General features: G+C 38.2%; 8 protein-coding genes across 10 annotated transcripts; 4 read left to right on the plus strand and 4 right to left on the minus strand.

Moving 5' to 3' along the window:
* Positions 1–159: 159 nt before the first annotated feature.
* LOC125609984 (zinc finger BED domain-containing protein RICESLEEPER 2-like) lies at positions 160–2698 on the minus strand. Its single transcript, XM_048781617.1, has 3 exons — positions 752–2698; positions 333–660; positions 160–236 (listed from the first exon to the last, which is right to left on the minus strand). The coding sequence occupies exons 1-3, from the start codon at positions 2696–2698 to the stop codon at positions 160–162; spliced, it is 2352 nt and encodes a 783-aa protein (XP_048637574.1).
* A 236-nt stretch (positions 2699–2934) lies between these two features.
* Positions 2935–4101, minus strand: LOC125610130 (MYG1 exonuclease-like). The gene is made up of 4 exons (XM_048781940.1): positions 3825–4101; positions 3658–3756; positions 3402–3593; positions 2935–3322 (listed from the first exon to the last, which is right to left on the minus strand). The coding sequence occupies exons 1-4, from the start codon at positions 3852–3854 to the stop codon at positions 3155–3157; spliced, it is 489 nt and encodes a 162-aa protein (XP_048637897.1). The 5' UTR covers positions 3855–4101; the 3' UTR covers positions 2935–3154.
* A 220-nt stretch (positions 4102–4321) lies between these two features.
* On the plus strand, positions 4322–11480 carry LOC106347949 (DNA polymerase delta catalytic subunit). Its single transcript, XM_013787579.3, has 29 exons — positions 4322–4693; positions 4776–4886; positions 4957–5063; positions 5142–5301; positions 5392–5587; positions 5694–5829; positions 5919–6056; positions 6234–6311; positions 6484–6575; positions 6708–6774; positions 6877–6948; positions 7025–7111; positions 7390–7509; positions 7590–7688; positions 7804–7911; positions 8018–8113; positions 8209–8274; positions 8366–8422; positions 8538–8625; positions 8707–8786; positions 8887–9000; positions 9142–9429; positions 9686–9757; positions 10158–10232; positions 10324–10413; positions 10501–10661; positions 10842–10909; positions 10988–11075; positions 11188–11480. Exons 1-29 carry the CDS (start codon positions 4423–4425, stop codon positions 11273–11275), a joined length of 3273 nt encoding a protein of 1090 aa, XP_013643033.2. The 5' UTR covers positions 4322–4422; the 3' UTR covers positions 11276–11480.
* On the minus strand, positions 11377–13686 carry LOC106347950 (E3 ubiquitin-protein ligase RGLG3). Of its 3 annotated transcripts, XM_013787581.3 has the most exons (10): positions 13526–13686; positions 13356–13434; positions 13168–13252; positions 12948–13088; positions 12749–12862; positions 12485–12662; positions 12292–12397; positions 12083–12201; positions 11734–11941; positions 11377–11636 (listed from the first exon to the last, which is right to left on the minus strand). In XM_013787581.3, exons 2-10 carry the CDS (start codon positions 13422–13424, stop codon positions 11553–11555), a joined length of 1104 nt encoding a protein of 367 aa, XP_013643035.2. In that variant the 5' UTR covers positions 13425–13434; positions 13526–13686; the 3' UTR covers positions 11377–11552. The 3 variants fall into 3 exon arrangements, with proteins under 3 accessions (XP_013643035.2, XP_013643036.2, XP_013643034.2); XM_013787582.3 differs by lacking the exon at positions 13526–13686 and having other exon boundaries at positions 11734–11938; positions 13356–13525; XM_013787580.3 differs by lacking the exon at positions 13526–13686 and having other exon boundaries at positions 13356–13521.
* A 512-nt stretch (positions 13687–14198) lies between these two features.
* On the plus strand, positions 14199–16125 carry LOC106348091 (SAL1 phosphatase-like). Its single transcript, XM_013787745.3, has 7 exons — positions 14199–14459; positions 14595–14670; positions 14746–14819; positions 14902–15113; positions 15186–15498; positions 15576–15729; positions 15813–16125. Exons 1-7 carry the CDS (start codon positions 14244–14246, stop codon positions 15983–15985), a joined length of 1218 nt encoding a protein of 405 aa, XP_013643199.1. The 5' UTR covers positions 14199–14243; the 3' UTR covers positions 15986–16125.
* A 1155-nt stretch (positions 16126–17280) lies between these two features.
* On the plus strand, positions 17281–19671 carry LOC106348090 (probable SAL3 phosphatase). Its single transcript, XM_013787743.3, has 8 exons — positions 17281–17546; positions 17850–17925; positions 18005–18078; positions 18169–18374; positions 18611–18833; positions 18910–18999; positions 19085–19238; positions 19337–19671. Exons 1-8 carry the CDS (start codon positions 17481–17483, stop codon positions 19525–19527), a joined length of 1080 nt encoding a protein of 359 aa, XP_013643197.2. The 5' UTR covers positions 17281–17480; the 3' UTR covers positions 19528–19671.
* A 291-nt stretch (positions 19672–19962) lies between these two features.
* On the plus strand, positions 19963–22096 carry LOC106348088 (SAL2 phosphatase-like). Its single transcript, XM_013787741.3, has 8 exons — positions 19963–20344; positions 20432–20507; positions 20596–20669; positions 20746–20954; positions 21032–21245; positions 21334–21423; positions 21512–21665; positions 21772–22096. Exons 1-8 carry the CDS (start codon positions 20207–20209, stop codon positions 21972–21974), a joined length of 1158 nt encoding a protein of 385 aa, XP_013643195.2. The 5' UTR covers positions 19963–20206; the 3' UTR covers positions 21975–22096.
* Positions 21984–23746, minus strand: LOC106347954. Its single transcript, XM_013787588.3, has 7 exons — positions 23491–23746; positions 23312–23423; positions 22961–23116; positions 22755–22792; positions 22583–22655; positions 22396–22459; positions 21984–22299 (listed from the first exon to the last, which is right to left on the minus strand). Exons 1-7 carry the CDS (start codon positions 23683–23685, stop codon positions 22248–22250), a joined length of 690 nt encoding a protein of 229 aa, XP_013643042.2. The 5' UTR covers positions 23686–23746; the 3' UTR covers positions 21984–22247.
* Between the last annotated feature and the right edge of the window lie 1150 nt (positions 23747–24896).

A 24896-nucleotide genomic window follows, 5' to 3' on the forward strand; every position in this document is an offset into this window, starting at 1 on the left:
CTAAACATAAATCCAATAAATCAACGTAAAGAACATGAAAGCAACAAACTGTAGTAGTTCAAGAGCAACACCAAATAAATTCCAGTGAACAAACTTAAAATTTTAAATGGAATATGAAAACCAACAAGCTAAACTGAAACACTAATAAAACGATTCTCCTCAAGCGTCATCTTCTTCATCGATAATGGATTCAAAGGATGGTAATGTCTCATCATCAACATATTCTTCATCTTCCTCTACATATTTGAACCAAAATGAGTTAGCTAACTATAATGAAGACCAAGAAGCATTATAGTAGACATAATTAGCTGTTATAATAAAAAAAATATTACCATTTTCGTAAGCTTCAAATCCCTTTAACCAATTTCGACTACATATCAGTGCTTGAACATGTTTTGGTAGCAGACGACTTCTGTATTTGTTCAAAACTCGGGACCCAATGCTGAAAGACGATTCAGAAGCTACGGTTGTGATAGGTATGCTAAGAAGGTCACGCGCCACTAAAGCCAATGCACCAAAACGTTTCGAGTTATCTTTCCAATAGTCCAGGATATCCAAACTCGCAAACACCTTTCCGTCTATAGGTGGTTCTTCGAGGTATATCTCCAGTGGTGATTTTCCACTAACAACAACATTTGCTTTGCAGAATGAAAAGAAGTCCTGAAAATCAAGTATTATATGTTCTTAAGGTGTTGTTTAAATCACTATTTAAGAGAGAGTTAAAAAAAATCAGAGTCAAAAGCAAACTCACATCATAATTGCTGAAATTTCCACTTTCTTTATCCCCTGCAACTTGGTCTGGACCAGCTTCATGTGTTTCTGCAGAAGGAGAATTCGATGTTTCCTTCTTCTCATAGGCGCTAAGCAAGGTCTGCAGTTTTTCACGCAAATGTTTCATCTTTCTTTCCAGAGAGTTCTTGTCAACTTTACCAAAACAAAACTCTGCAAGTTTTAGTTTTAGACGTGGATCTAAAACTGTAGCCATAGCAAAGATGTCGCTGACTTCTTCCCAATATTTTTGAAACTTCTCCTTCATCGGTATAACCATTCTTCGGACAACATCATCTCTACTTGTTTCATTCTGTGTCAGCCAGTTTTGAATTCTCCACACTTGCATGAAATACAAGTTGGAAGTAGGATATGTCGATCCTGACATGAGGCGAGTAATCTCATCAAAGGGCTTCAAGAAATCACACATCTCCTTCAATCTTCTCCACTCATCCTCGCTTGGGTGAAACTTGTAACTCCTCTCAATCAGTTTGAGATGACCAAACGCTGCTTGATACTTCAGGGCCATATCAATCATTTTATATGTTGAATTCCATCTTGTGGTAACATCCAAAAGCAACCCAGCCTTCTCTTTATTACGTACAGATTCAACACATTTAGCAAAGAGCAGCTCACGAGATTCAGATGCTTTGACAAACTTGATACTCTCTCTGATCTTATGCAAGGAATTGCCGATTACTTTGAGTCCATCTTGAACAATAAGGTTGAGGATATGCGCAGAACATCTTACATGAAAGAATTCTCCATCACAGACCAAATCATTTTGCAGCACAAGCTGAGATTTCAAGATATCTTGCATAGAATCATTGTTTGTAGCATTGTCAAGTGTGACTGAAAACACTTTTTTATCAATACCCCATTCTTCCAGTTCATTAAGAATCTTCATAGCTAGCTGAAAACCTGTATGTGGAGGCGGTAGAGCACAAAACGAAAGAATCTTGTTCTTCAATTTCCAGTCTCTGTCTACGTAGTGTGCTGTCAAACACATATAACCTTCATGTGTGATTGCCGTCCACAGATCAGAAGTAAAGCTAATCCTTCCAGGAAGAGTAGCCAATTCTTTTTTCAGAATATCTGTCTCACTCTGATAGAACTTGTAAACATCTTTTGCAGCTGTGTTGCGACTGATAAACTTTACATCTGCATTCAAGTATGTCCAAATAGATCTGACCCTCTCATATTCAACGTATGAAAATGGTAAATCATGCAGAATGATACACTTTGCTACCATCTGACGAAAAACAGTGTGATCATACTTCTTTGCTTGCAGTTTCGCTTCTGCATTGAGCACCATCTGACGAACATCACCAGTCGTAGCCTTAAGATTACACTTCAGTAGATGTCGTCTCATAACATTAGTCCCATTGTTGTGAGAGTCATGTGCGTATTCAATTTTGCAGTGCTTGCATTGTGCTTTTTCAGAGCCATCTTTCTTAGTAACCACTACAAAATCTTGCCACACAGGTGAGTATTGTCTCCTCTGTTTCTGAGCCGGTGACTTTCCGTTATCATGATCACCTGACTCGTCTTCAGAATCAGCAGTCTTTTGTTTCTTCTTTTGCGGCTTCCCTTTTCCACCATGATCACCCTTTCCCTTATGCATCTTTCTCTGTTGCGCCTTAGATGACATCCCTTTGTCATTATCACCCTCAGCCTGAACCTGCTGTTTCTTTCTCTTATTTAGATAGCCATCAGCATTGGCAGAAACCCTCTCTTTTACTGGTTCATAATCATCTTCCATGGCATCACCATCTGATTCATCTTCAACATCAATGATTCTCCTTCTACGAGATTGAGATGGCTGAGATCCATTATATCTGGTACGTTCTGCTTCAGCGTTTGCAGCGTCAAGAACTCCCTGTGTCTCAAAATCTATTGACATCAAGTTTGAGAAACCCCCAGAATCCATAGCTCCCTTCTGAATCAGCCTTTGAGATCGCGTTGCAGTCAAAACTCAAGGGCAGTTTTTTGCTTTTAGACTTCAGGAAACGTGGTTAGTGGTTACGTAAACGTAACTATTAGGTTAAAAAAAAGGCTGCAGACATTTAGGTTTTTAGTTAATTAATGAATTAATGATTCATTAATTTATTAATCATTAGACATTAGTAAATACTAATCAGTCCAACCTCTAGTTACTACAGAACTACAGAAGCTTTCAAGTTTCAAGAGAATCAAGACTAGAAGTATTGAATTCATATTTATAATAGCTAGACATCGTATATATACTTTTCCTATCAGGCTATCAATCCAGATTCCACACAACAAAAACTTTACATTCAGAAAAAATTCTTACTAAGAACCAAGCCAAAGCAAACTTATTCTAACATGATCACCAAAATCTATACAAACCAATAACTAAGAATCATCACTGTGAGTAGCATTGACAAGAGGAATGGACAGTGAAAGCACTTACAGGGCAGAAGTTTTTAAGTTCCATGATCTCGCCACTAGGGTCAGTCTTGAATCTTTCTTCAAGACACTGCATCACGATTGATCGAGCCGACAACCACGACCTTGCGTGAAATCTTAAACTCTACAGGGCAAAGTAAAATACACAAGTTAGCTTTGAGAAACCACCCACCTGACTGACACTTGGAACAGAGAAGTCTTACTTGGAGAAACTCTTTGCCAGCAAGAGCCATGGCAAGCTTGAAAGCCTCATTCTCCTTCTCCTGGGACTGGTCAGGGTCTATCCAATCAAGATTTAACCTTCCAACCCTCGAAGACAAATGCGTGTTGTTCACATATCTCGGAGGCTGATCAGTATCATACCGATTAATTCCATTATCCACAGCATCAATCGCCTGAAGTTGATGAAACATTAAACAAAAAAAAATGCATGAGAAGAAAGAAAGGCAACAATGATACCTCCATGAAGCTCTTGTAGACAGCTAGAAACAAGCGAAGGACATCAGGGTGATCTTGGTCGACGTTAAGTTCCTTAGCTATGATCTCTTTACCAAAATGCTGAACCAAAACAATAACATTCAGACATATTTTCTTTCTGAGGGAGCAAAGCAAAGCAAAGCAATAACCTTGTAAACGAGACCAGATATAGTCTCCATCGAAGGCTTGACAATTTAAAGCTTGTGAGGGAAGAATAAGGCAGAGGAAACACTAACTCTCTAATCTCTGCAGGAGACGGACATAATCTCCATCGAAGGCTTGCAATCACTGATCTTATCGAATCTCTTGCATGCAATAGCTCAAACATGAAATCTGTTGAAGGCGATCAAAGTTAGAATCGGTTTGATGCATCTAGTAAGAGAAGACGAAGAACTGACCCATTAATTTGCGGACAACCTGCGAACCCGCTAACCCGTGACGGGTTATGACCCGGCCACCCGCAAACCCGCTTGGGTTAGACCCGCTAAACCCGCAAATTCCTGGACATCAAACGACTTGTCCAAGCCCGCCCCGTGATGGGTTTACATGGGCCGAACCCGCGGGTCACGGATTGGGCTGACATCTCTAATTATGATGTCTTAATCTAACAGTAAAAAACCCTTAAAACTGGCGGGAATCGTAGTGGTACTACAAGCCCTCACCCCCTTTCTCATCTCTCAGAGATTCAGACCTTAACGCACTTTTTCTCTTTCCTCTCTCTATCTTAATTTTCCCGCGCATCGAACAATGAATCGAGGGGGAAACTCCAAAAAGCGACCGCCTCCGTCGACTACCTTACCCCCGGGGAAACACCGCGCCACGGGTACTCCGTCACCGTCCCCAGTCGTCGGAACCCTAGAAGACGAATTCGTTGACGAGGATGTGTTCGTCGACGAAATCGACGAGGAATCCCTAATCCTTCGCGATATGGAGGAGCGTGAAGCCCTATCCGCACGCTCATCCACTTGGGCTCGGCCTCCTCTCTCACCCGCTTATCTAGCGAACTCGCAGAGTATCAGTACGTTAAAATTGAATTAATTTTTCTAGGGTTTCTTCGATTGCTGGGGAAGTGCTAATTGTTTCGATTTTTGTGCTCTTAGTTTTTCAGCAGTTGGAGATTGATTATGTAATCAAAGAGATTCATAAGGAGCTTTTACCTGGTTCCTCTGGGCAAGCTGCAGTCATCAGGATCTTCGGGGTAACCAGAGAAGGTATCTATTTAACCATTCTTGACGCGATTTGTAAATAGAGAGGCGTATTCATGAACTGTTGTGTTTCCAGGTCATAGTGTGTGTTGCTTTGTTCATGGGTTTGAGCCTTACTTTTACATTGCTTGCCCTCATGGCATGGGTCCTGACGATATCTCTCGTTTCCATCAGAGTCTTGAGGTATTATTTACTTTGAAGCCCAAACAAAATCTCGGAGATTGTTCTAGTTTTTTTCTTAACATTCATTGATTAATTCAGGGAAGGATGAGGGAATCCAATAAGAATGCCAACGTTCCGAAGTTCGTACGTCATATAGAAATGGTGCAAAAGAAAAGCATTATGTATTACCAACAGCAAAAGTCCCAAACTTTTCTCAAGATTACTGTTGCGTTACCGACTATGGTGGCTAGCTGTCGCGGTATGGTTTTCCAAATGTTTTGTGCTTTATGTGTCTACTATCTGCTTTACTTGTTTTCTTTTGTTCTGAATGCAACTATTACATTGGCAGGCATCCTTGATAGAGGCATACAGATTGATGGACTGGGTATGAAGAGTTTCCAAACTTACGAGAGCAATATTGTTTTTGCTCTCCGTTTCATGGTTGACCGCGATATCGTGGGAGGAAACTGGATCGAAGTGCCTGCTGGGAAATATAAGAAGGACGCAAGGACTTTGTCTTACTGCCAATTGGAGTTTCATTGCCTGTATCCTCATCTTAGTTCTCTGAGTTTCCTTTTCGAAGCAAGATTGTGTGTTGTCACAGTAACAGATTCTAGTTTATGTCATCACTTTCTTTAACATGGGGTTAAGGTACTCAGATTTGATCAGTCATGCTCCAGAAGGTGAATACTCAAAAATGGCTCCATTCCGTGTGCTAAGTTTCGATATTGAGTGTGCTGGTCGTAAAGGACACTTTCCAGAGGCTAAGCATGATCCTGTGATCCAGGTTAGCTGTTTTTGCTATGATTTTGTATCTCAATATTTGATCCCTTTGATATCATCCCTCTGAAAACAACATTCTCATTGCTTTTCTAGATAGCCAATCTTGTAACTCTTCAGGGAGAGGATCAACCATTTATACGCAATGTCATGACTCTTAACTCATGTGCTCCAATCGTAGGCGTAGATGTTATGTCTTTTGAAACAGAAAGAAAGGTCTTACTAGCTTGGAAGGTAATTCGTTTTACCTCTTTCATTACCATCTTTCTCTTACAGTTTACCCTTTCTATAATATAAAATTTCCGGAAGGACTCGGTAAATGATTTAGTTAACTTTATGTTGGCACTGGAATTTTGTGGTGGGTTTGGTGAAGCATTTATTCTGCTGATGGGTAAGATGTATTGGTTGCAGGATTTTGTTCGTGATGTTGATCCTGATATCATCATTGGCTATAACATCTGCAAATTCGATTTACCTTATCTGATTGAGGTACTTGAACATTGACCTCTGTTTTTTTATTTTCGGATCATCTGGTTAAAAGAAGCGTGCTGTTACATTTCTTGAGCATTCTATGTATTATGTTGATATGTTCTACTGCGCTGAATGGTACATGAATATCACGAATCTTTACCTGGAAAATATGCTGTTTTCTGATTCTCAGAGAGCTGCAGCACTGGGAATCGAGGAATTTCCTCTTCTTGGTCGTGTAAAGAACAGTAGGGTCCGGATGAGGGACTCAACGTTTTCATCAAGGTAATGTAGGAGTAACTGGTTCTTGCAAACTGCCATCATTTTCCCTGCTTCATCCCTTTCGTGGCTCATGAGTTCTCTACACTCAGTTCGCTTAATATATTACTTCCCATAGTAACACGTACCATGTTTCAGACAACAAGGAACAAGGGAAAGTAAGGAGACCACAATTGAAGGACGATTTCAGTTTGACCTTTTTCAGGTTCCTGTCCCGGGCATATTATTTTTGTTGATCCCTTCTTAGATTTCTTACTTGTAGTTCCTTGCAAAGACATCAACTTACCCCTTCTTTCATTTGTTGCAGGCTATTCACAGAGACCACAAATTAAGTTCCTATTCGCTGAATTCTGTCTCAGCTCACTTTCTATCCGAGCAGGTGAAATGAGTAATCACGCTTAGACTTTTAGATTATTTCCCTTTTGCTGTGTGGCTAACATGATTGTCTTCTACAGAAAGAGGATGTCCACCATTCTATAATAACCGATCTTCAGAATGGGAATGCGGAAACCAGGAGGCGTCTTGCTGTTTATTGTTTGAAGGTACCTACTTTTTTTTATTCTGGAGTATTGTTGCATTGCCTGCTGTTAGACATATAGAAGAGTTTCTAAGTAGTTTTCAGGCTTGTCTTATTAGCTTAAGATCCTATTGCATGTTGTCACAAGATTTTTCCTTTTTGTTTTAGGGATCATTTTGTTAATTGCAGAAACTAGGTGGTCTCATTATTTATGGTCTCAGTTATTTTTTCTCTGTTAATAGTCAACCACTTGAATCTTATGAAAATGTAAAAACTTAACTACGATCTTCTTTGCTGTTACAGGATGCATATCTCCCTCAGCGGCTTCTCGACAAACTGATGTGTATATATAATTATGTCGAAATGGCTCGTGTGACTGGTGTTCCTATTTCTTTTCTTCTTGCTAGAGGACAGAGTATCAAGGTAGGTCTCAACTGACACTTGGATTAAATATCAGTTGAGTATGGTGACTGATATTTTGTATCGCAACATTTTGTTTCTAGGTTCTATCTCAGCTTCTTAGGAAAGCTAAACAGAAGAACATGGTTCTTCCGAATGCTAAACAGTCAGGGTCTGAACAAGGAACTTTTGAAGGCGCAACTGTAAGTTGGTTTACGGGTGTAACATTTACTTTCTTCCTCTCGTTTGTATTAGTTTCTATATTTTGAGAAAGCACATGGCAGTGATCTGTTTCTGGATGTTTAAAATGATAACCAGGTTCTAGAAGCAAGAACAGGTTTCTATGAAAAGCCAATTGCAACTCTGGATTTTGCTTCATTGTACCCGTCAATTATGATGGCATATAATTTGTGCTACTGCACCTTGGTAATTTTTTAGGCATTTTCTTTTTAAGTTTTATTTATTTTATCATCCTTTGTTCATACATCTTACTAATTTGCGATAATTATTTCCCATATTCTTATCTTTGTAGGTGACACCTGAAGATGTGCGCAAACTGAATCTTCCACCTGAGCATATCAATAAAACTCCATCAGGGGAAACATTTGTTAAGCAAAGTTTACAAAAGGTTGCCACTTTTTGGATTGATTATTCTCAAATTCTGTTGGGTACTTTCTTCAGGAAATACATCAGTTTACGAGCAAAACGAATAATTTATTTCAGGGTATACTTCCAGAGATTCTTGAAGAGCTCATTACTGCCCGTAAAAGAGCTAAAGCAGATTTAAAGGTTACTTGTGATTCTGAAGAAACTCTTGTCATATGTGCATACTTATATGCAGTTTTTAACAATTACTAGCAAAACTGGTATTGTCTAATAGGAGGCTAAGGATCCGCTTGAGAAGGCTGTTTTAGATGGTAGACAATTGGCATTAAAGGTAAACTTCTTACTGCCAGTTTATTTATATTGCGCATTCAGGAAAATTGATTAATATTTTCGGAAATTATGAAAAATATTTCCCTGTAATTTATCCTTTTCTGTTGTTGTCTCAGATCAGTGCAAATTCTGTCTACGGGTTTACAGGAGCCACTGTTGGGCAGTTACCTTGCTTAGAAATATCATCAAGCGTGACTAGCTATGGTATTTCATTTGTGAACGCTACAAATTGTGTAGACACGTACTTTTCTATGATTAATCTGATGAATGTCTATCTTTTTGAAGGTCGTCAGATGATTGAACAAACAAAGAAATTCGTGGAAGATAAATTCACAACATTGGGAGGGTATGAATACAATGCAGAGGTACATTTTCAATTGATTAAATCGTGTTATTGAAAAGTCTGACTGAAGCATAAACTTGGTCTTAGATTTTTTTGAATTTGATGGACAAATAATGTATTAGGTCATTTATGGAGACACGGATTCAGTCATGGTGCAATTTGGCGTACCGGATGTAGAAGCTGCGATGACCTTGGGGAAGGAAGCTGCAGAATATATTAGTGGAACTTTTATCAAAGTGAGTGATTAGTTTTGCTAGGAGCATATTGTAAACTTCTCTTTAATCCATGGGAGGTCTGGAAGATTACATGATATTTTGAATGCAAATTCTAACAGGCTAATCGTTTTTCGTTTCTTGATTTTGTATGATGTCGTAAAGCCTATCAAATTGGAGTTTGAGAAGGTTTATTTTCCATATTTGCTGATCAACAAGAAGAGGTATGCTGGTTTGGTGTGGACTAATCCTCAAAAGTTTGACAAAATGGACACCAAGGGAATCGAGACAGTACGAAGGGATAATTGTTTACTGGTTAAGAACCTTGTCACTGAGAGTCTTAACAAAATACTAATCGATAGAGATGTTCAAGGCGCAGCTGAGTATGTTAAAAATACAATTGCGGATCTTCTCATGAACCGTATCGACTTATCACTTTTGGTGATTACTAAGGTACATTAATATGTTTTGCTTGGTATGGCATTCCTTTAACATTGATATGTTTTCGCTTTATCTGGAACCAAGAAACATATGAGATTCTTTAAAATTATGTTTCCCCCGATTATTAACTGTTAGGCTACTGAACAGGAAGCTCAAATTAGTGATGCTTTGATTCATTAGAAGTCTTTAGATCTGATTGTAAAGCATTCATTTTTAGCAGTCTTTTGGAATCGACCTATATGCTACTGATGCGTTTCTCAAATCATAGGGTCTAACTAAAACAGGAGATGATTATGAAGTTAAATCAGCTCATGGTGAGCTTGCTGAACGCATGCGTAAGGTTTGTGTTACTCTTTATCACTTTTTGTTTATCTATGATTTGCAATTATTTAGTGTTTCTTAATCTACATGTTAACATAACTCTTGACTAGCGTTTAACATAAGTCTTGACTAGTTTCCATTCATCATCAAAATATATGAATAAGACGTCTGTAGGGGAAATTTCATTCCTTTACTTTCTCTAGTTTCAGCATCACATTGACATACACCCTCAAACTGAAAAATGAAAAATGCTAAAGTTTGATTTTGTTTTTGGCTTTTAAAATACCTATCTGATTCTTTAAGTGTCATCTAGTAGGTGCACAAGTGCAGGGATATTTTTCCTTCATTCACGTTTTTGTGAATATATGATATTATTCTGTTTTACAGAGTCTGATGATCTATCATGTGAAATTTGACAGAGGGATGCTGCTACAGCGCCAAATGTTGGCGACCGGGTACCATATGTTATTATTACAGCAGCCAAAGGTGCCAAGGTAGCTTTCATATCAACCTTACTTTATCTTTTCTGCAAGATGTGGAGATCATTTCTATTCTACCTACTTATGTCATTTTGATGCCAAATAGGGTTATGAAAAGTCAGAAGATCCGATCTACGTACTTGAGAATAACATCCCTATAGACCCAAAGTATTACCTAGAGAATCAGATTAGCAAGGTAAGTTAGAAATGGGGATTGCCTATAAGTTTCTTTATCTACTTTTTTATTCTGGTGCGGGGAGGTTAAAGAAGATGTTGTTTTCAGCCGCTTCTTAGGATTTTTGACCCGGTCTTAAAAAACGCTAGCAGTGAACTTCTCCATGGAGATCACATGAGGTCAATATCAATTACTACTCCTTCGAACAGCGGCATAATGAGATTTGCCAAGAAACAACTGAGCTGTGTTGGCTGCAAAGTGCCGATCAGGTACTTTATGGTTAATATCCTACGTAAATTTTCAGGAATATTAGGATCCTGCAAGCTCTACTTGATTCTGTGTTTTCAAAGTTTCTCATCATTTAGTTCCTTTGTCCCTTTAGTCTCTAGCTTATCTGATTGTATATGTGGGATCTTCTTATCGAGTTTTTTGCTTTTAACTTCAACCAGCACTGGAACATTGTGTGCACGTTGCAAGGGAAGAGAAGCCGAGTTATACTGCAAAAACGTGTCACAGGGTAAGCTACATATTCCTCTTTTTTTCTGTATAAACTTCTAGATCCGTCACTAATGTTCTGAAAAACATTTGTACTCAGTGTCGGACCTAGAAGAGCTCTTTGGAAGGCTGTGGACACAGTGTCAGGAATGCCAAGGCTCTCTTCACCAAGATGTCTTGTGCACCAGGTTTTGCTTCTATATCATCGACATATGCATTAATTTTGTGTCTTTGTCACAGGTAAATTGATACTGATCCAACTTGTTTTTTTTTTTGGGATTTCTTATTGGTCTTTGACAGTCGAGATTGTCCAATATTTTACCGGAGAATGAAAGCACAAAAAGACATGGCCACAGCCAAGCAACAACTCGACCGTTGGAGCTTCTAAGTTTTCTTAGCTTCGATTGTTTCTTTGCTCTTGTAAGTTTCCGTTTCATTAGATCACTTCTTTTGCTTCTTGGTGCGTAGCTGTTGATTATTACTGTCAGAAAGAAAACTCTTCTCGCATTCTTTTGTCAAGTTAAGAATTTTCGGTTATTACAAACTACGACAGCACATGATTTTAGGTTTTTATTATTCTTCTGGTTGAACTATTCAATATGGTACACAAAAGTATGGACATGGAGCTTAGCTGCCTAAACCATATGGGCTTTTGCCTCATCGAGTCAAGTGTACAGCCTTATCCTCGTTGTGATAGGTTGTCTGCACATTGGGCATGTCTTGACAACGACACCGCATTCCTTGCACGTCTTCATATGAAAACAAAAAGTCACAAAGATATCACAAAATCGATCTTGCTTATGGAGCAAGCAAGATTTTTCAATATATTTGCATATATTCACTTACAGTATGGCCGCAGCTAAAGGCCATGTCCTTTGGTTTCGTCAAGCAAATCGGGCATACCGGTTGTGTTACTGGAGCCGTTCTTTCACTTTTCTCTGCAGTTTCTGTTACTGGATTTGGCACTGCTCTAACAGCATTGTCACGCTCTATAACCTCCGGTGGTGGAGGGAGTGGCTTGTGGTGCAAACGGGAAGCACGCACTTGTTTTCTACTGTTCGCAAGCACAATCAAAAGTCAGTTTAGTTTGACAAAAAAAAAAGTTGCCAACTTTTCAAGAATCTAATGCAATAAAGTCTATAAAAAATAATTATACGGTAAATTCCCCCAAAATTCAAACTTGTGCTCCACTTACTCGAGACTTAATGTAGCCTTGTACTGGAAAGGAATCTCCATCAGAGCTGCGAGTGCAAAAGCAGCCTCCTTTTTAGCTGCGTCTTTGTGCTCTGACATTATCTCTGTGAAGTTCACAAACTGTGAAAACAAAAGAGTATTGCAATTATCATCAATCATATCACATAAAAAAAACAATGAGATTGCTATTCTAGGTTTGTAATACTTTACCTGGAAGTTATCGAATTTGCGGTGAGGGATATTGTCATCAAACTGTTTCATTGTGTCCCAGGGTCCATCTCCTACTCCAACCAAGACGATGGACAACGGGTAATGGCTGGAAATTATATATATCAAACAACATTAGTATAAAGAAAACCATGATTCCATGAATCTGAGCTTATTGAATAGTCTTTTTGTTTACCTAGCTGCCACTATGGAGTTCATAGTAGCTTCTTCCTGTGGACTAAGCCGACCATATGGCAAATCTGGATTCCTAGTGACCTGACCATCTGCTATGATGACAAGAACATGGTATTGCATATTGTTCTGCTCCACTATGTCGATGGCTGCATTAATAATCGGTGCAAACGAGGTTGGACCTGAGCGAGAGAGGAAAACAAAATGATAAATGTTTTAGATTAAGACAGAAACTAAACCCGATCTCTTGGTGTGTAGACACAAATACCGGACAACTTCAAATGTGGAACAATCTCTCTGTATCTTTTAACTGCGTTTTCAAATCCATCGCAGCTTTTGTTCTCAGGATAAAAGCTGAATACATATTGATCTCGTGTTGTTACTACATGAGGAAGAATACATATAATAAAACCATTTAGAGTTTTTTTTCTTAAAAAATCTTCGTCTTGAAAGATAAAGAAACTAACCATCTCCAAAGCCGAAACAAGGTATAAGGTCGTCTTCATCAAATGGAGATAATGTACGGCCAATTATGGATATTGCTTGCTCATATGGATTCTGTCTTTTACCAATGGCGTGAAGGCTCTTTCTACTGAATGAGTGTCTTCCTGCAACGAGAGTCAGAACATCAAACACTAAAACCATTTGAAATCACCTTTTATCAACATGTAGATATTATTAAATCACCTGTCCACTCGTTGCTCTTGGTGAAGTCAATTCCTGAAATCAAGTTTGAGGATTCAAGTCCAGCTTCTCTCAGAGAAGTTATCACCTAGTAAAAAAAAAAAGAAGTCGTCTTATGAATTCATTACTACTTTGCTTCATCAACTATAAATAAACAAATAAAGAAATCAAGAAAAAAGAAAGTTGGAAACCTGATCCAAGCTGTGGAAATGATCAGCAATAAAAGAAGGTTGCTGATTACGTTGATTGTATCTGTTCATTGGAAAGTACCTGCTCTCTCCACAAGAAATGACTCAAAAGTGAGGATATATGTAAATTCATAATAATAGATATATAAGTAAAGGAAGTATATAATATAAACCTTGAGTATGTGGAAGGTAGACCAAGAAGACTTTTTGTAGAATAATACTTTTATTGGAGATTGTAGAGAATAAAAAGAAGAAAGAAGACATAAAAGCAGGTTTGTTTGCATCTTGAAAGGTAGTGAAACATGACCTCTTTGCTTGCGCCCGCAAATAACCACTACGTAACTTTGCTTTCAAAACACGACATCAAATCTGAAAAGTCTGGTCTTTTTTTGGTCTCTTGGTCATTAATCATGTAAATATCCAAAACCCAAACTTGTTAAACAAATGTCTAGATGAAGAGTATCCATGTGGATATAGTGGCCAAGCCGTCGCCAGATTTTTCGTCTCTGAAGATTAATAAGATATGGGCTTTTGATCATCTTGGGCTTTTTATAAATCTTCACTCACCTATAATCTTCACTTTGTTTCAGACACAACATCCACGTGCGATCTCCATTAGCACAACAACCACCAATCTATAAACGTCAAAGTTTTTGATTTTCGTTTTTGACCCTTTGCTTTTGGTGTTTCAGGTTTGGTACTAAATGAACGCCTTAACAAGGAGAGCTATTATGGTCTTTTTATCATCAAAATAAAAGTTAGGGTTTAATTTAAGAGAATAAATAAGTACGAGGGTATATACGGGAAATTCTGAAAATAATAATGGACTGTCAGATTGCAATTAGAAAAATGTGAAGACACTTTATCTTCTTCTCGTTGAAAAGGAGAGAGATGTCATCTATAAATTGCTTTCGAACAGCAAAGGCACCGCTTCACACATTCGCATCAGTTTCGAGATTCAGATATTCACCGAACCCTATCGTTTCTGTATTGAGAAGGAAGTCGTCTCCTTCGTTTGTTACTCTAAGAGTAGTCTCATCCATGGCTTACGAGAAAGAGCTTGACGCTGCTAAGAAAGCTGCTTCCCTCGCAGCTCGTCTCTGTCAGGTCTCTTTTTCTTGATTCAATCATGACCCAGATTCTAAAGTTTGATTCTTTTCGAAAACCCATTTTGTAATCTTCCCAATTTCGATTCGAATTTCTCTAAAAGAATGTGTTTTTATTTTATTTGGTTTGTTTCAGAAAGTTCAAAAGGCTTTGTTGCAATCGGATGTTCAATCAAAATCTGATAAAAGTCCAGTCACCGTTGCTGATTATGGTTAGTTTTTACAAGTAACACTGTCTTTGTTGTATCTCTAGTGTAATGAAGCTGACCTTGTTTTTGAGTTTTCAGGTTCACAAGCAGTTGTTAGCTTAGTCTTGGAAAGGGAACTCACTTCTGAACCCTTTTCATTGGTCGCTGAAGAGGTGAGTATGTCTCTCTCACAAATACTTATCTTGATTATTTATGTTTTGATGACTCACATTGTCTTTTAAATAATGTTTACAGGACTCAGCGGATCTACGCAAGGATGGTTCTGAGGATATTCTTCAGCGCATCACGAAACTCGTTAACGACACTTTGGCTACTGAGGATCTAACCAAAGCCATTGACTCTACTTTAACCACAGATGATCTACTCAGAGCCATTGACTGTGGCACATCTGAAGGTGGTCCTAATGGTCGCCACTGGGTCTTGGATCCTATTGATGGCACCAAAGGGTACGTTTCAAAACTATCTACCCTCAAAGATCAGATGTTGTGTTCTTGAATCTATAAGCTTTCAATTTTTAGATTTTTGAGGGGAGATCAGTACGCGGTAGCACTAGGATTGCTCGAGGAAGGGAAAGTAGTTTTAGGTGTGCTTGCTTGTCCAAACTTGCCATTAACATCCATAGCAGGAAACAAGAACTCTTCTTCTTCAGACGAAATCGGATGCCTCTTCTTTGCTACGATTGGTTCAGGGACATACATGCAGCCCTTAGACTCGAAATCCGAACCAGTCAAAGTACATGTATCTAGCGTTGAGAATCCTGAAGAGGCATCCTTCTTCGAGTCATTTGAAGGAGCTCACTCTCTTCACGACTTATCCAGCTCCATTGCCAGTGTAAGCGGCTTCTCCCTTACATTCTCATGTGATTCCAGCGAGTAACTAACTGATGATCTCTTTGGTATATAATACAGAAACTTGGTGTCAAAGCGCCACCTGTCAGGATAGATAGCCAGGCAAAGTATGGAGCTTTGTCTAGAGGAGATGGTGCTATATACTTAAGGTTTCCTCATAAAGGTTACCGTGAAAAGATTTGGGACCATGTCGCTGGTGCTATTGTTGTTACTGGTAACATTATAATAAAGCCTTTCTCTTTCTTTTTTTATGAATGTGATTTTGATTATGAATTGCAATATCTTTTGGGAGCACAGAGGCAGGTGGAATCGTGACGGATGCAGGTGGAAAGCCATTGGATTTCTCGAAAGGGAAGTATCTTGATTTGGACACTGGCATCATCGTTGCTAATGAGAAGCTTATGCCTCTGCTTTTGAAAGCAGTTCGTGACTCCATTGCCGAGCAAGAGAAAGCTTCTTCATCTCTCTGATTCTTTCTTCTGTAGTGTCTCTGTGTTTGCTGTAACTCTTGTTTCACTTCCTTTCACCACTACAACTAAACATGTTTTCATTACGTAGTTGAGAATCTCTTCGATTTTCTTTTTAAAATAAAACATTTATAAATGTCTAATATGGGCCGAGTGCAACATGATCAAGAGTATTTAGTTTGGGCCACTATGAGGCAGAAAAGGCCTTTTAAGGTTTACGGTCCCCGACGTGTCTATAGCGCGTTATCTACTTTCTCATCTTCATAAAAAAGGGTAAGCGCGTTGGCAGAATCTTTCCATGCTACTGTTTTTATTAAACACCGTATAAATATATAATAATTATCTTGTAGTATCTTTTAATCCATAAGATTAAAGTTGAAATTCTAGATTTTATTCCCGAAAATAATTTCCCATTCACGATGAAGGATTCGTTTTCGTTCGGTCATGTGTTTTATATAGGTCAAACTTAAACAATAAAAATGAACGAGTATAAGCTAAGTACTAGACGCAAGCTTTTTAATGTGAATGGTATATTTTATTGATAATCCTTCTGTTAGTGAAGATATTTTTATGTGGTAATGATAACAGTGACACAACCTCTAATTGACGAGATCCGGACAAAGGTTCACATGTCATATTCAACGTACTATAAGCAAGCAATTTGCAGTATCGTCAATTATTAAGATGACACTACTCTCTAATTAACTATAAAAATGAAAGAAGGAACCTATTCTCCCTCTTTACCGTTCCTTGCAAAGAGAAAAAATAAGCATAAACTTTAGAGTAAAAGCATTTTTTAAAAAGGTCAAGCTAAACAAAATAATTTGGTAAATATATAAAATGGAGAGGTAACAATCAAATACTATTTCTTGCCAGACAGAGAACGTAACATGATATTATGCTCACCTACAAAAGGAAGAATTATATTTAACTGTTTAAAGGATACTGAGCTTACAATTTGTTACTTCAAAAAATATCTCTTTCTAAAGAAAAATATCTTTCTATTGGACCAATTCATTATTGGATTGTTTAAATATAAATGCATCTGGATTGTAACTTACAAGATAAGGCTTTTTACAATTTGCAGAATATAATAATAGAAAACAGTTATTTATTTATAGTAGGCGAATTTGTAAATTTATGTAAAAAAATTTGTGAATAAAACAAGAGAAGGAATTTATAAACAACGTGAGCGAAACTTTCATGGTCTCAACGGTAGGGGACTAGTCTTCTCTACAACGGTTGAGATGTGAAAATAATATTTTTATATATATACCCAAAAAAAAAAAAAATGAGAATTTAATAAAGAAAGAATGAGTATATATATATATTCACGTATTAAAGACGAATAAATAAGTGAAAATTGCGAAGAAGTTGGTTCAGAGTCGCGAGAGGTTTTTGGGTTCATATATCGTCACGAATCGAGATTTTCACAGAGAGAGAGAGAGAGAGTATCTTCTTCTCTTTCGTCCTTCTTTCTTCCTCTTTAGTGTTTGAAATGTCTTATGATGAGATGCTTGCTGCTGCGAAGAAAGCCGTCTCTCTCGCTGCTCGCCTAAGCAACGTACGATCACTATCGTCTTTGATGATCATTACATGATTGATTTCTAGATTTATTTTCATTTTATATGGTTGACATTGCGATGATGCGTGTCAGATTTTGTTTTTCTTCTAAAAACTCTCTCTTTGTAGAAAAGATGCGACTTTTTTTGGTTGTTTCCTTGGAAAATCGTCAACTGATATTTGAGTCTTGAAATCTTGAATCTTGATGGATTATAAATTGTGCAGATTAATTTTCTAATGATCTTTGATACGTACTTGATGTTATGAGTCTTTAACTCAGATCTTCTTTTTTTGTTTTTTCCAGGAAGTGAGGAAATCTCTGTTGGTGTCTGACGTCTGGAACAAATCAGATGATAGTCCTGTCACTGTTGCTGATTATGGTTCGCAAAGGCTTAACCTTTTTTTCATTGTCTTTCTCTCTCTTTGGCTCGTAAATGTGACAAAGGAATGTTCTTTCAGGGTCTCAAGCTGTGGTTAGCATTGTTCTTGAAAGGGAGCTTAAGAATGAACCTGTCTCATTAGTGGCTGAAGAGGTGCCTATCTGCAAACAAGATATATATATATATATATTGCTGGTTTTTTCTTCATGTTTATGACTCTTTTTTACTTTAATTTGTGTGTAGGATTCTGCTGAGCTTAGGAAAGTTGCTGCTGAGACAGTTTTGGCACGTATTACAGAGCTTGTTAAAGATACTCTTGCCACTGATGAATCCTACGCTGCTTCTCCTTTGTCTTCCGATGATGTCCTCACCGCCATTGACTCTGGCAAATCAGAAGGAGGTCCTAAGGGTCGCCATTGGGTCTTGGATCCTATTGGTGGCACCAGAGGGTGAGTCCTCTTACTTGTTCAAATGTTCCCCTAAGGAAAAGTATCTAGTCACTAATGCCATTTAGAGTTACTTGCTACTAGTAATTGGATTTGTATTGCAACTTCTTTGTAATCAGTCTCAGAATTGTAGTATTTGTTTTCTTGTTTTTGTTAAATACACACATTACTGAACTGCCATAGAGTATTTGTAGTCAGAGAACTTTACTTACGACCCTTGAATTTCCCAAATTGTGTAGATTTATAAGAGGAGAACAGTATGCAATAGGATTAGCATTGCTGGTGGAAGGCAAAGTAGTGCTTGGTGTAATGGCTTGTCCCAAGCTTCCTTTGGCTTCTACTGCTGCTGGTATTAACGCAAACAAGTCTTCACCTGAGAAAGTGGGTTGCCTTTTCTTTGGCGCGGTTGGCACTGGGGCTTATGTCCAGTCACTCAATGCTCTCGACTCTCCTCCTGTCAAGGTAAAACCTACTCAGAGAGACACTATGTTTCTATATGTTTTGCTCAATGTGATTGACTCTCTTCGTACGCTATCAGGTGGAGGTAAGTAGCAATGATGATCCGGCTAAAGCGAGTTTCTTTGAGTCATACCACACACCTGTCCCTATCCATAACACCATTGCTACGGTAAACATCTTCCTCACATTCTTCGTATAGATATCTTCTCGTGTTTCGGTCTGAGTCTGACTCTGTTTGCTTGTGTCTGTGACAGAAACTGGGGATAAAGGAATCACCAATTAAGATCAACAGTCAGACAAAGTATGCAGCTTTATCTAGAGGTGATGGAGAGGTGTACTTGAGGTTCACCCGCAAAGCTAGACCCGAATCAATATGGAATCACGCCGCTGGATCAATCCTAGTTTCAGGTAATCAATCACCCTTTAAACCTCTTATCTGACTAGCTTTTGCTCTCCAATGTTCATGAACGATCACACAAACGTTCGTCTTGAATTGCATCTTTCAGAAGCTGGAGGCAAAGTGACTGATGCAGCAGGGAATCCATTGGATTTTTCGAAAGGGAAGTATCTTGATTACAAGAGAGGTATCGTTGTTACGACGCAGAAACTGTTGCCAAGGCTTTTGAAAGCGGTGAGGGAATCACTTAAAGAAGAGGAAGAGGAAGAAGAGAAAGCTGCTTCTTTGAAACTTCACTGACACGCAACTGTAATATACCTTGTTATTGTTGTCCTTTGGGGTCTACGCTCTCTGTGCTTTTCTCACACAGACTACTATCATTGAAAAAAAAAGATTAAAACTCAAGCTCTGATATATAATAAAACACTAATCCTCTTTTGAATAGTATAGTTTTCCTAATTGTTTATGTTAATGTAATTTGAAAAACTTTTAGGGGCGATTGTGTGAAGTTAACTAAATCTTGGGGAGAAAATGAAATGCGTATGTAGCTAACTGATTGCAACGCATGGGAATATAAAAAGACAATGCTTCTTTTACTGTCAGGTACTATAAAAAGACAAATTAAAAAAAGGACCTTTCGCATATAAGAAAGAAGAATCAAATTGATAATTATGAAACGAATATAACAACCTTCTGCGAAGTTTCTTGTATAAATGTTTAAGCATATAGGGAGAAGACTAGTTGAAATATAGCCGCTTTGATTAGTGTTTAACGATTACTGATAACTCTTGTCTTGTTAAGGAGTTTTATTAAAATATATGATGACCCCATACAGAAAAACCTTTCATACTACATATTCTATCTTCTAAGTTTCTTTAAACGTCAACTTGTTATGTCATTGCGTGGAAGACGGTTTGGTTGGCACCAATCTCCGTTTTAGACGTAATAATCTGCAGTTTAATGGAAAAAGAATATATATATGTACAGACAAACGTCTATGAATGGGTTCATATATAGCATAAGCGAATATATATTCTTGAAGCTTTGTAAAATGTCTTACGAGAAAGAGCTAGCCGCTGCAAAGAAAGCCGTTTCTCTAGCTGCTCGTCTCAGCCAAGTAAGAAAGTGTTACCATCTATCATTGAATTAATCATCACTTGGAGCTAGAATCGATTCCAAACCTGTATTTAAATGAATGAGGCAGGGAGTACAGAAGACTCTGTTGCAATCCGAAGTATGGACAAAATCCGACAGAACTCCGGTTACTGCAGCTGATTTTGGTTTGTACCTCAGCTTTTTGCACACTCTTGAATTCAAATTCAAGTTAAGGTTCACTTAACTCTACCATTAATGGATTTATTTCTTCAGGGTCACAAGCTCTTGTTAGTATTGTATTAGAGAGGGAGCTCCAACCTGAAACCTTTTCATTAGTAGCAGAAGAGGTGTGCAGTAACTCTAAAATACAATCGTTAATCAGATGTCTTATAAGTGTTAAATGTTTTTATCATATTCTTGCAGGAAACCGGAGAACTGCGGAAGAAGGGAAGTGAGGTGTTTCTAGAAGGTATTACGAAGCTTGTGAAAGATACTCTAGCTTCTGAGGAATCATACGCATACTGTCCTCCTCTATCCACAGAAGATGTGTTGAACGCTATAGACTGCGGTAAATCGGAAGGTGGTTGCAGTGGTTACCACTGGGTTCTTGATCCTATTGATGGAACCAGAGGGTAACACATCTCCTTTGTAATCAATATCTTTAGCTATGCTTTACCTTTCTCAGTACTAAGATTCTCTGCTTGTTTAGATTTGTGAGAGGAGAGCAGTACGCTGTGGGATTAGCGTTGCTTGTGGAAGGCAAGGTGGTGCTTGGTGTCATGGCTTGTCCGAATCTTCCTTTAGCTTCTGTCGTTTGTGAGACAGATAAGTCTTCCAAGGAGAATGTTGGCTGTCTTTTCTTTGCTACATCTGGTTCAGGGGCCTACGTGCAACCTCTCGAAGGCAATTCTCTGCCGCAGAAGGTATCGTTTACCTTATCCAAAGCTGAACCGTGTGATAATCTTGCAACGCTTGGATAAGTGTTAAAGAAAGTGAAAGCTGTGTTGACAGGTAGGAGTGAGTAGCAATGAGAATCTTGAAGAAGCAAAATTTTTAGAATCATACCACAAACCAATTCCCCTCCATAGTTCCATTGCCAAGGTGAGATCTAGCTTACTTGTATTACAGTGTGCCTCATAACCAAGTAGGATTCTTATTTAGTAAACCGGTCTGTTTACGGTTTGAGCAGAAACTTGGGATCACAGCATCACCGGTAAGGATGGATAGCCAAGCAAAGTATGCAGCAGTGTCCAGAGGAGACGCAGAGATATACTTGCGCTTCACTCTCAGTGGACACCGTGAGACTATATGGGACCATGCCCCTGGTTTCATCATCACAACAGGTATATCATAGAAACCCTTTTTTTAACACTGATAACTGTTAGCTCTGATTCACATTATACTGCAACGGGTTAAATAGGGAAATGAACAAAATATAACCTTGTGCAGAAGCTGGAGGCGTGGTTTGCGATGCTGCAGGGAAGTCTCTGGACTTCTCGAAAGGAAAATATCTTGCCCACAAAACGGGGATCATTGTTACCACCAAGAAACTCAAGCCATGCGTTTTGAAGGCAGTCAGAGAAGCCATGGAAGAGGAGAAGCTCATTTCTGAAACGCACAACCGAAACTGTACTCTATCTGTATATGTCTGAACTGGTAACTGGTGTGTATAGTTTGTTCATATATTGGAAACGTCATATATGAAAATAATTTGTGCTTGGAGGAAACACTACAAGAATGAATAATGACACTAAGCAAGATTTCAATTTATTTATTCGTTATCTTGCAGAGAAGGATTCTAATATGAGTCCACTAGCAAGCTACTTTAACGTTACATGTAATGTCACAAATCCATTCACCCAACGAGGAGAAAAACCTGGGAAATTAATGAGCATTAAGCATAACTCCCCAGGAGATCCAGAGCGTTAGCCGTCCTCTTCATCCGAGTCCTGCAGAAGAGCACCTCGTTTACGGGTTCTGCAAAAACCGTAGATTGTTTTTTAGGACAAGATTATCGAGATATTAATACCAATGTTGCATATGAGGTTTAAGGAGACAAAGATATGTACAAACCTCCGGTGAGCAGGTACTCGTTTAGAAGGCTTAATTGTATTAGCTTCTCGGGCAGATTGCTTGGCTGCAGTAAAACAATACAAGGTGAAAACCGGTGATGTTGATGAATGATGATCATTGTTTAAATATGAGCTTTTGTAAATTGGGGAAAAAAATGAGTAAATGTGGTTAAACAGACAGGACTAACCGGGAGAGTCTTGCCGGTGATCTGTTGATGGAGCCATAACATCTAGTTGGTTATGGGTAGAGTCCATCTTATCCTGATCACATAGCAGAGGATATTTTTCAACTAAGGTAAGGAAGAAGGAACAGTGTCACGAATTGTTTTTAGAAAGACAGAACTTCCAGACCAAAGCTACCTTTTCATCGTTTGCCGCAGCTGAAGTGCTCATTTCCCCTGAAAGCACAAACAAAAACAAAAGAATAGAACCTTGAGAGGTTAATCTCAAACTTTACATGGCAAAATAAGAGTCATCTTTGTTTTTGAGATTTATCATTTGTAAATCAGTTTCTGGTCTCACTGCAGGTACATCAGAGTTAAGATAAAGAATATATATATATATACCTTGTAAGTGTTGCTTTCTCTTGAATGATCTGAACAACTCGAGAGACAGAGTTGCCATCGCCTCACTAGCAGATGATTCAGCCATCTTCGTTAGAGTAACTACTATGCGAGGCATTCCTTTGGCCTTCTGAGAAACTAATCTCGCACTCTCTACACCTAATAAACAGTACGTGATGAAACATGAAGGCAGCATCTTCAATTTGAGATCAAGCTAGTACGAAAAGGTAGATTCAGTAAGATTAAGCCCCAGAGAATTCAATAAAGTAAACATCTTCAACTTGAAGTACTGCAAAGTCAAGCATAAGTGAAATAAAGTTTTCAAATTTGACAATTAGCTTAAAAAAGTTTTACCTTTTGAAACAGAATGATCACCAAGTAGAAGCTTCACGTTTTCGGATTTCAAAGAAGCGACAGTGTAATCAAGGAACTCAGACCACGAGCCACCAATGCCCACACTATCCCTCTGTTTCAAAATAACAAGCCATTGATATATTCGCTTTCTTCATCAAAAGAGGAGAGAGTAAACGAACCATATCGTCTAGCTGCGAGACGGAGAGGATCGTCTCCCAGGCGCCGGATATAAAGTCCGTCACATGGACGGTGAGGTGTAACGAATCGGAAGCGTAGACGTGGAAGAGACACCGCCGGAGTAGACCCGAACCCGGATCCGAACGCTCGGGTACGACTTCTCCGAATACGGGTTCGAATCCCTCGAAACTCGCCATGTCTAAAAAAGAAGGTCGCCTCCTCCCTTAAACCGGTTTATAAAAGCCATTTAAATACTAACTGTTTAATCCGTACCGGTTTGGTAGTTTCTAAAAAGATTGGTTTGATGTTACAACCAGATGGTAACCATTACATAAGTTTCATACCGAATCAAACGTATATGCGTGCGTGTGTTCAGGTAATTGGGTAATTTGGGATTCAGATAGTTCGGTTCGACCAACGTTTCACCGAACTAAACCAAAAAAATGTTTGGTCCAATACTTGGGTAGTTCCGCTTCTTTTTTTTTTTACTGAAACCAATAGTTTGATACCTGGCAATGCAGGTATTCGGTTTGGTTTCGAGTAGGAACTATTCGGTTCCGGGTATATCAGATAAATCAATTTTATATCCAATAGGTATTTATGAGATTTCGGTTCAGTTTCGGTTCGGTCTTGGTTTTGTTTCGCTTCGGTTTCGGATACATGTTTAATATATGAATCAAATATATATATATATATATATAAATATATTAGTTAACATGTTAATTTAAGTGGTCTAGTGGTTACACACTTACATGTTCTTCGATCTAACTAGAGTTAAGAGTCATTAAAGTACTAATTTTAGAAGTATTTATTGTATTTTAATATAGAATACAATATATATATAATATAATAGAGTATATAAAAAGTTACGTGGTTTGGTAGTAACAATATTCTCACTCTTCATGTCTAACCCGGATTCGAAGTGGGGTTGATGATATTTTACCTTATATTAAAAAGCTGAAACTTGTTTTTTCGGATATTTGGGTACCCGTTCAGTTCTCGGTTCCGATTCCGATTCGATTATTTAGATATGAAAATATTGAAACCATTCGGATATTTTAGAGTTTTAGATCATTCGGTTTGGTTTTTCGGTTCCGGTATTTTTGCCCAAAGCTAGTTTACATAAGTTTGTAAACTGATATCATTAGGTCTTTTTCTCCATGAAGAAGTCTGATATTTAAACTAGTTGAAGAAAACTAATATCCCTCAACGTCTCATAACAAAAATAAAGCTACACTATCTTAAACTAAAAATCACTCACAGTTTTGAAATATTATACATGAAACCTGGGAGAGGCTCTATTAAAACATAAACGAGATGCATACCTAATATATAAAAGAAAACTCTCGTCACTACTTATCATTACCCTTCTGACTCGCACGGTTATAGACACTTATCACCCTACTTG

The sequence above is a fragment of the Brassica napus genome, chromosome A6, assembly GCF_020379485.1.
Source record: "Brassica napus cultivar Da-Ae chromosome A6, Da-Ae, whole genome shotgun sequence".
Lineage (NCBI taxonomy): Eukaryota > Viridiplantae > Streptophyta > Magnoliopsida > Brassicales > Brassicaceae > Brassica > Brassica napus.

What these genes read in the sequence shown, in the direction of transcription:
- LOC106348088 (XM_013787741.3), top strand. Translation starts at nt 20,207, where the DNA reads ATGTACAGACAAACGTCTATGAATGGGTTCATATATAGCATAAGCGAA. An exon ending in CCTATTGATGGAACCAGAGG is followed by an intron (nt 20,955 to 21,031) that starts GTAACACATCTC and finishes CTGCTTGTTTAG; the next exon opens with ATTTGTGAGAGGAGAGCAGT. An exon ending in TCCATAGTTCCATTGCCAAG is followed by an intron (nt 21,424 to 21,511) that starts GTGAGATCTAGC and finishes CGGTTTGAGCAG; the next exon opens with AAACTTGGGATCACAGCATC.
- LOC106347950 (XM_013787581.3), bottom strand. Translation starts at nt 13,424, where the DNA reads ATGAACAGATACAATCAACGTAATCAGCAACCTTCTTTTATTGCTGAT. An exon ending in GCAAATTCGATAACTTCCAG is followed by an intron (nt 12,202 to 12,291) that starts GTAAAGTATTAC and finishes TTGTTTTCACAG; the next exon opens with TTTGTGAACTTCACAGAGAT. An exon ending in AAGGCTACATTAAGTCTCGA is followed by an intron (nt 11,942 to 12,082) that starts GTAAGTGGAGCA and finishes GCTTGCGAACAG; the next exon opens with TAGAAAACAAGTGCGTGCTT.
- LOC106348091 (XM_013787745.3), top strand. Translation starts at nt 14,244, where the DNA reads ATGTCATCTATAAATTGCTTTCGAACAGCAAAGGCACCGCTTCACACA. An exon ending in TCGCAGCTCGTCTCTGTCAG is followed by an intron (nt 14,460 to 14,594) that starts GTCTCTTTTTCT and finishes GGTTTGTTTCAG; the next exon opens with AAAGTTCAAAAGGCTTTGTT. An exon ending in TATCCAGCTCCATTGCCAGT is followed by an intron (nt 15,499 to 15,575) that starts GTAAGCGGCTTC and finishes TATATAATACAG; the next exon opens with AAACTTGGTGTCAAAGCGCC.
- LOC125609984 (XM_048781617.1), bottom strand. Translation starts at nt 2,698, where the DNA reads ATGGATTCTGGGGGTTTCTCAAACTTGATGTCAATAGATTTTGAGACA. An exon ending in GAAATTTCAGCAATTATGAT is followed by an intron (nt 661 to 751) that starts GTGAGTTTGCTT and finishes CTTGATTTTCAG; the next exon opens with GACTTCTTTTCATTCTGCAA. An exon ending in ATTTGAAGCTTACGAAAATG is followed by an intron (nt 237 to 332) that starts GTAATATTTTTT and finishes TCAAATATGTAG; the next exon opens with AGGAAGATGAAGAATATGTT.
- LOC106347954 (XM_013787588.3), bottom strand. Translation starts at nt 23,685, where the DNA reads ATGGCGAGTTTCGAGGGATTCGAACCCGTATTCGGAGAAGTCGTACCC. An exon ending in CTGCGGCAAACGATGAAAAG is followed by an intron (nt 22,656 to 22,754) that starts GTAGCTTTGGTC and finishes CTATGTGATCAG; the next exon opens with GATAAGATGGACTCTACCCA. An exon ending in TCACCGGCAAGACTCTCCCG is followed by an intron (nt 22,460 to 22,582) that starts GTTAGTCCTGTC and finishes GTTTTACTGCAG; the next exon opens with CCAAGCAATCTGCCCGAGAA.
- LOC106348090 (XM_013787743.3), top strand. Translation starts at nt 17,481, where the DNA reads ATGTCTTATGATGAGATGCTTGCTGCTGCGAAGAAAGCCGTCTCTCTC. An exon ending in TGTCACTGTTGCTGATTATG is followed by an intron (nt 17,926 to 18,004) that starts GTTCGCAAAGGC and finishes ATGTTCTTTCAG; the next exon opens with GGTCTCAAGCTGTGGTTAGC. An exon ending in TCTCATTAGTGGCTGAAGAG is followed by an intron (nt 18,079 to 18,168) that starts GTGCCTATCTGC and finishes ATTTGTGTGTAG; the next exon opens with GATTCTGCTGAGCTTAGGAA.
- LOC106347949 (XM_013787579.3), top strand. Translation starts at nt 4,423, where the DNA reads ATGAATCGAGGGGGAAACTCCAAAAAGCGACCGCCTCCGTCGACTACC. An exon ending in CAATTGGAGTTTCATTGCCT is followed by an intron (nt 5,588 to 5,693) that starts GTATCCTCATCT and finishes CATGGGGTTAAG; the next exon opens with GTACTCAGATTTGATCAGTC. An exon ending in CAAGATGTCTTGTGCACCAG is followed by an intron (nt 11,076 to 11,187) that starts GTTTTGCTTCTA and finishes GGTCTTTGACAG; the next exon opens with TCGAGATTGTCCAATATTTT.
- LOC125610130 (XM_048781940.1), bottom strand. Translation starts at nt 3,854, where the DNA reads ATGGAGACTATATCTGGTCTCGTTTACAAG. An exon ending in TCTACAAGAGCTTCATGGAG is followed by an intron (nt 3,594 to 3,657) that starts GTATCATTGTTG and finishes CATCAACTTCAG; the next exon opens with GCGATTGATGCTGTGGATAA. An exon ending in CTGGCAAAGAGTTTCTCCAA is followed by an intron (nt 3,323 to 3,401) that starts GTAAGACTTCTC and finishes TTTGCCCTGTAG; the next exon opens with AGTTTAAGATTTCACGCAAG.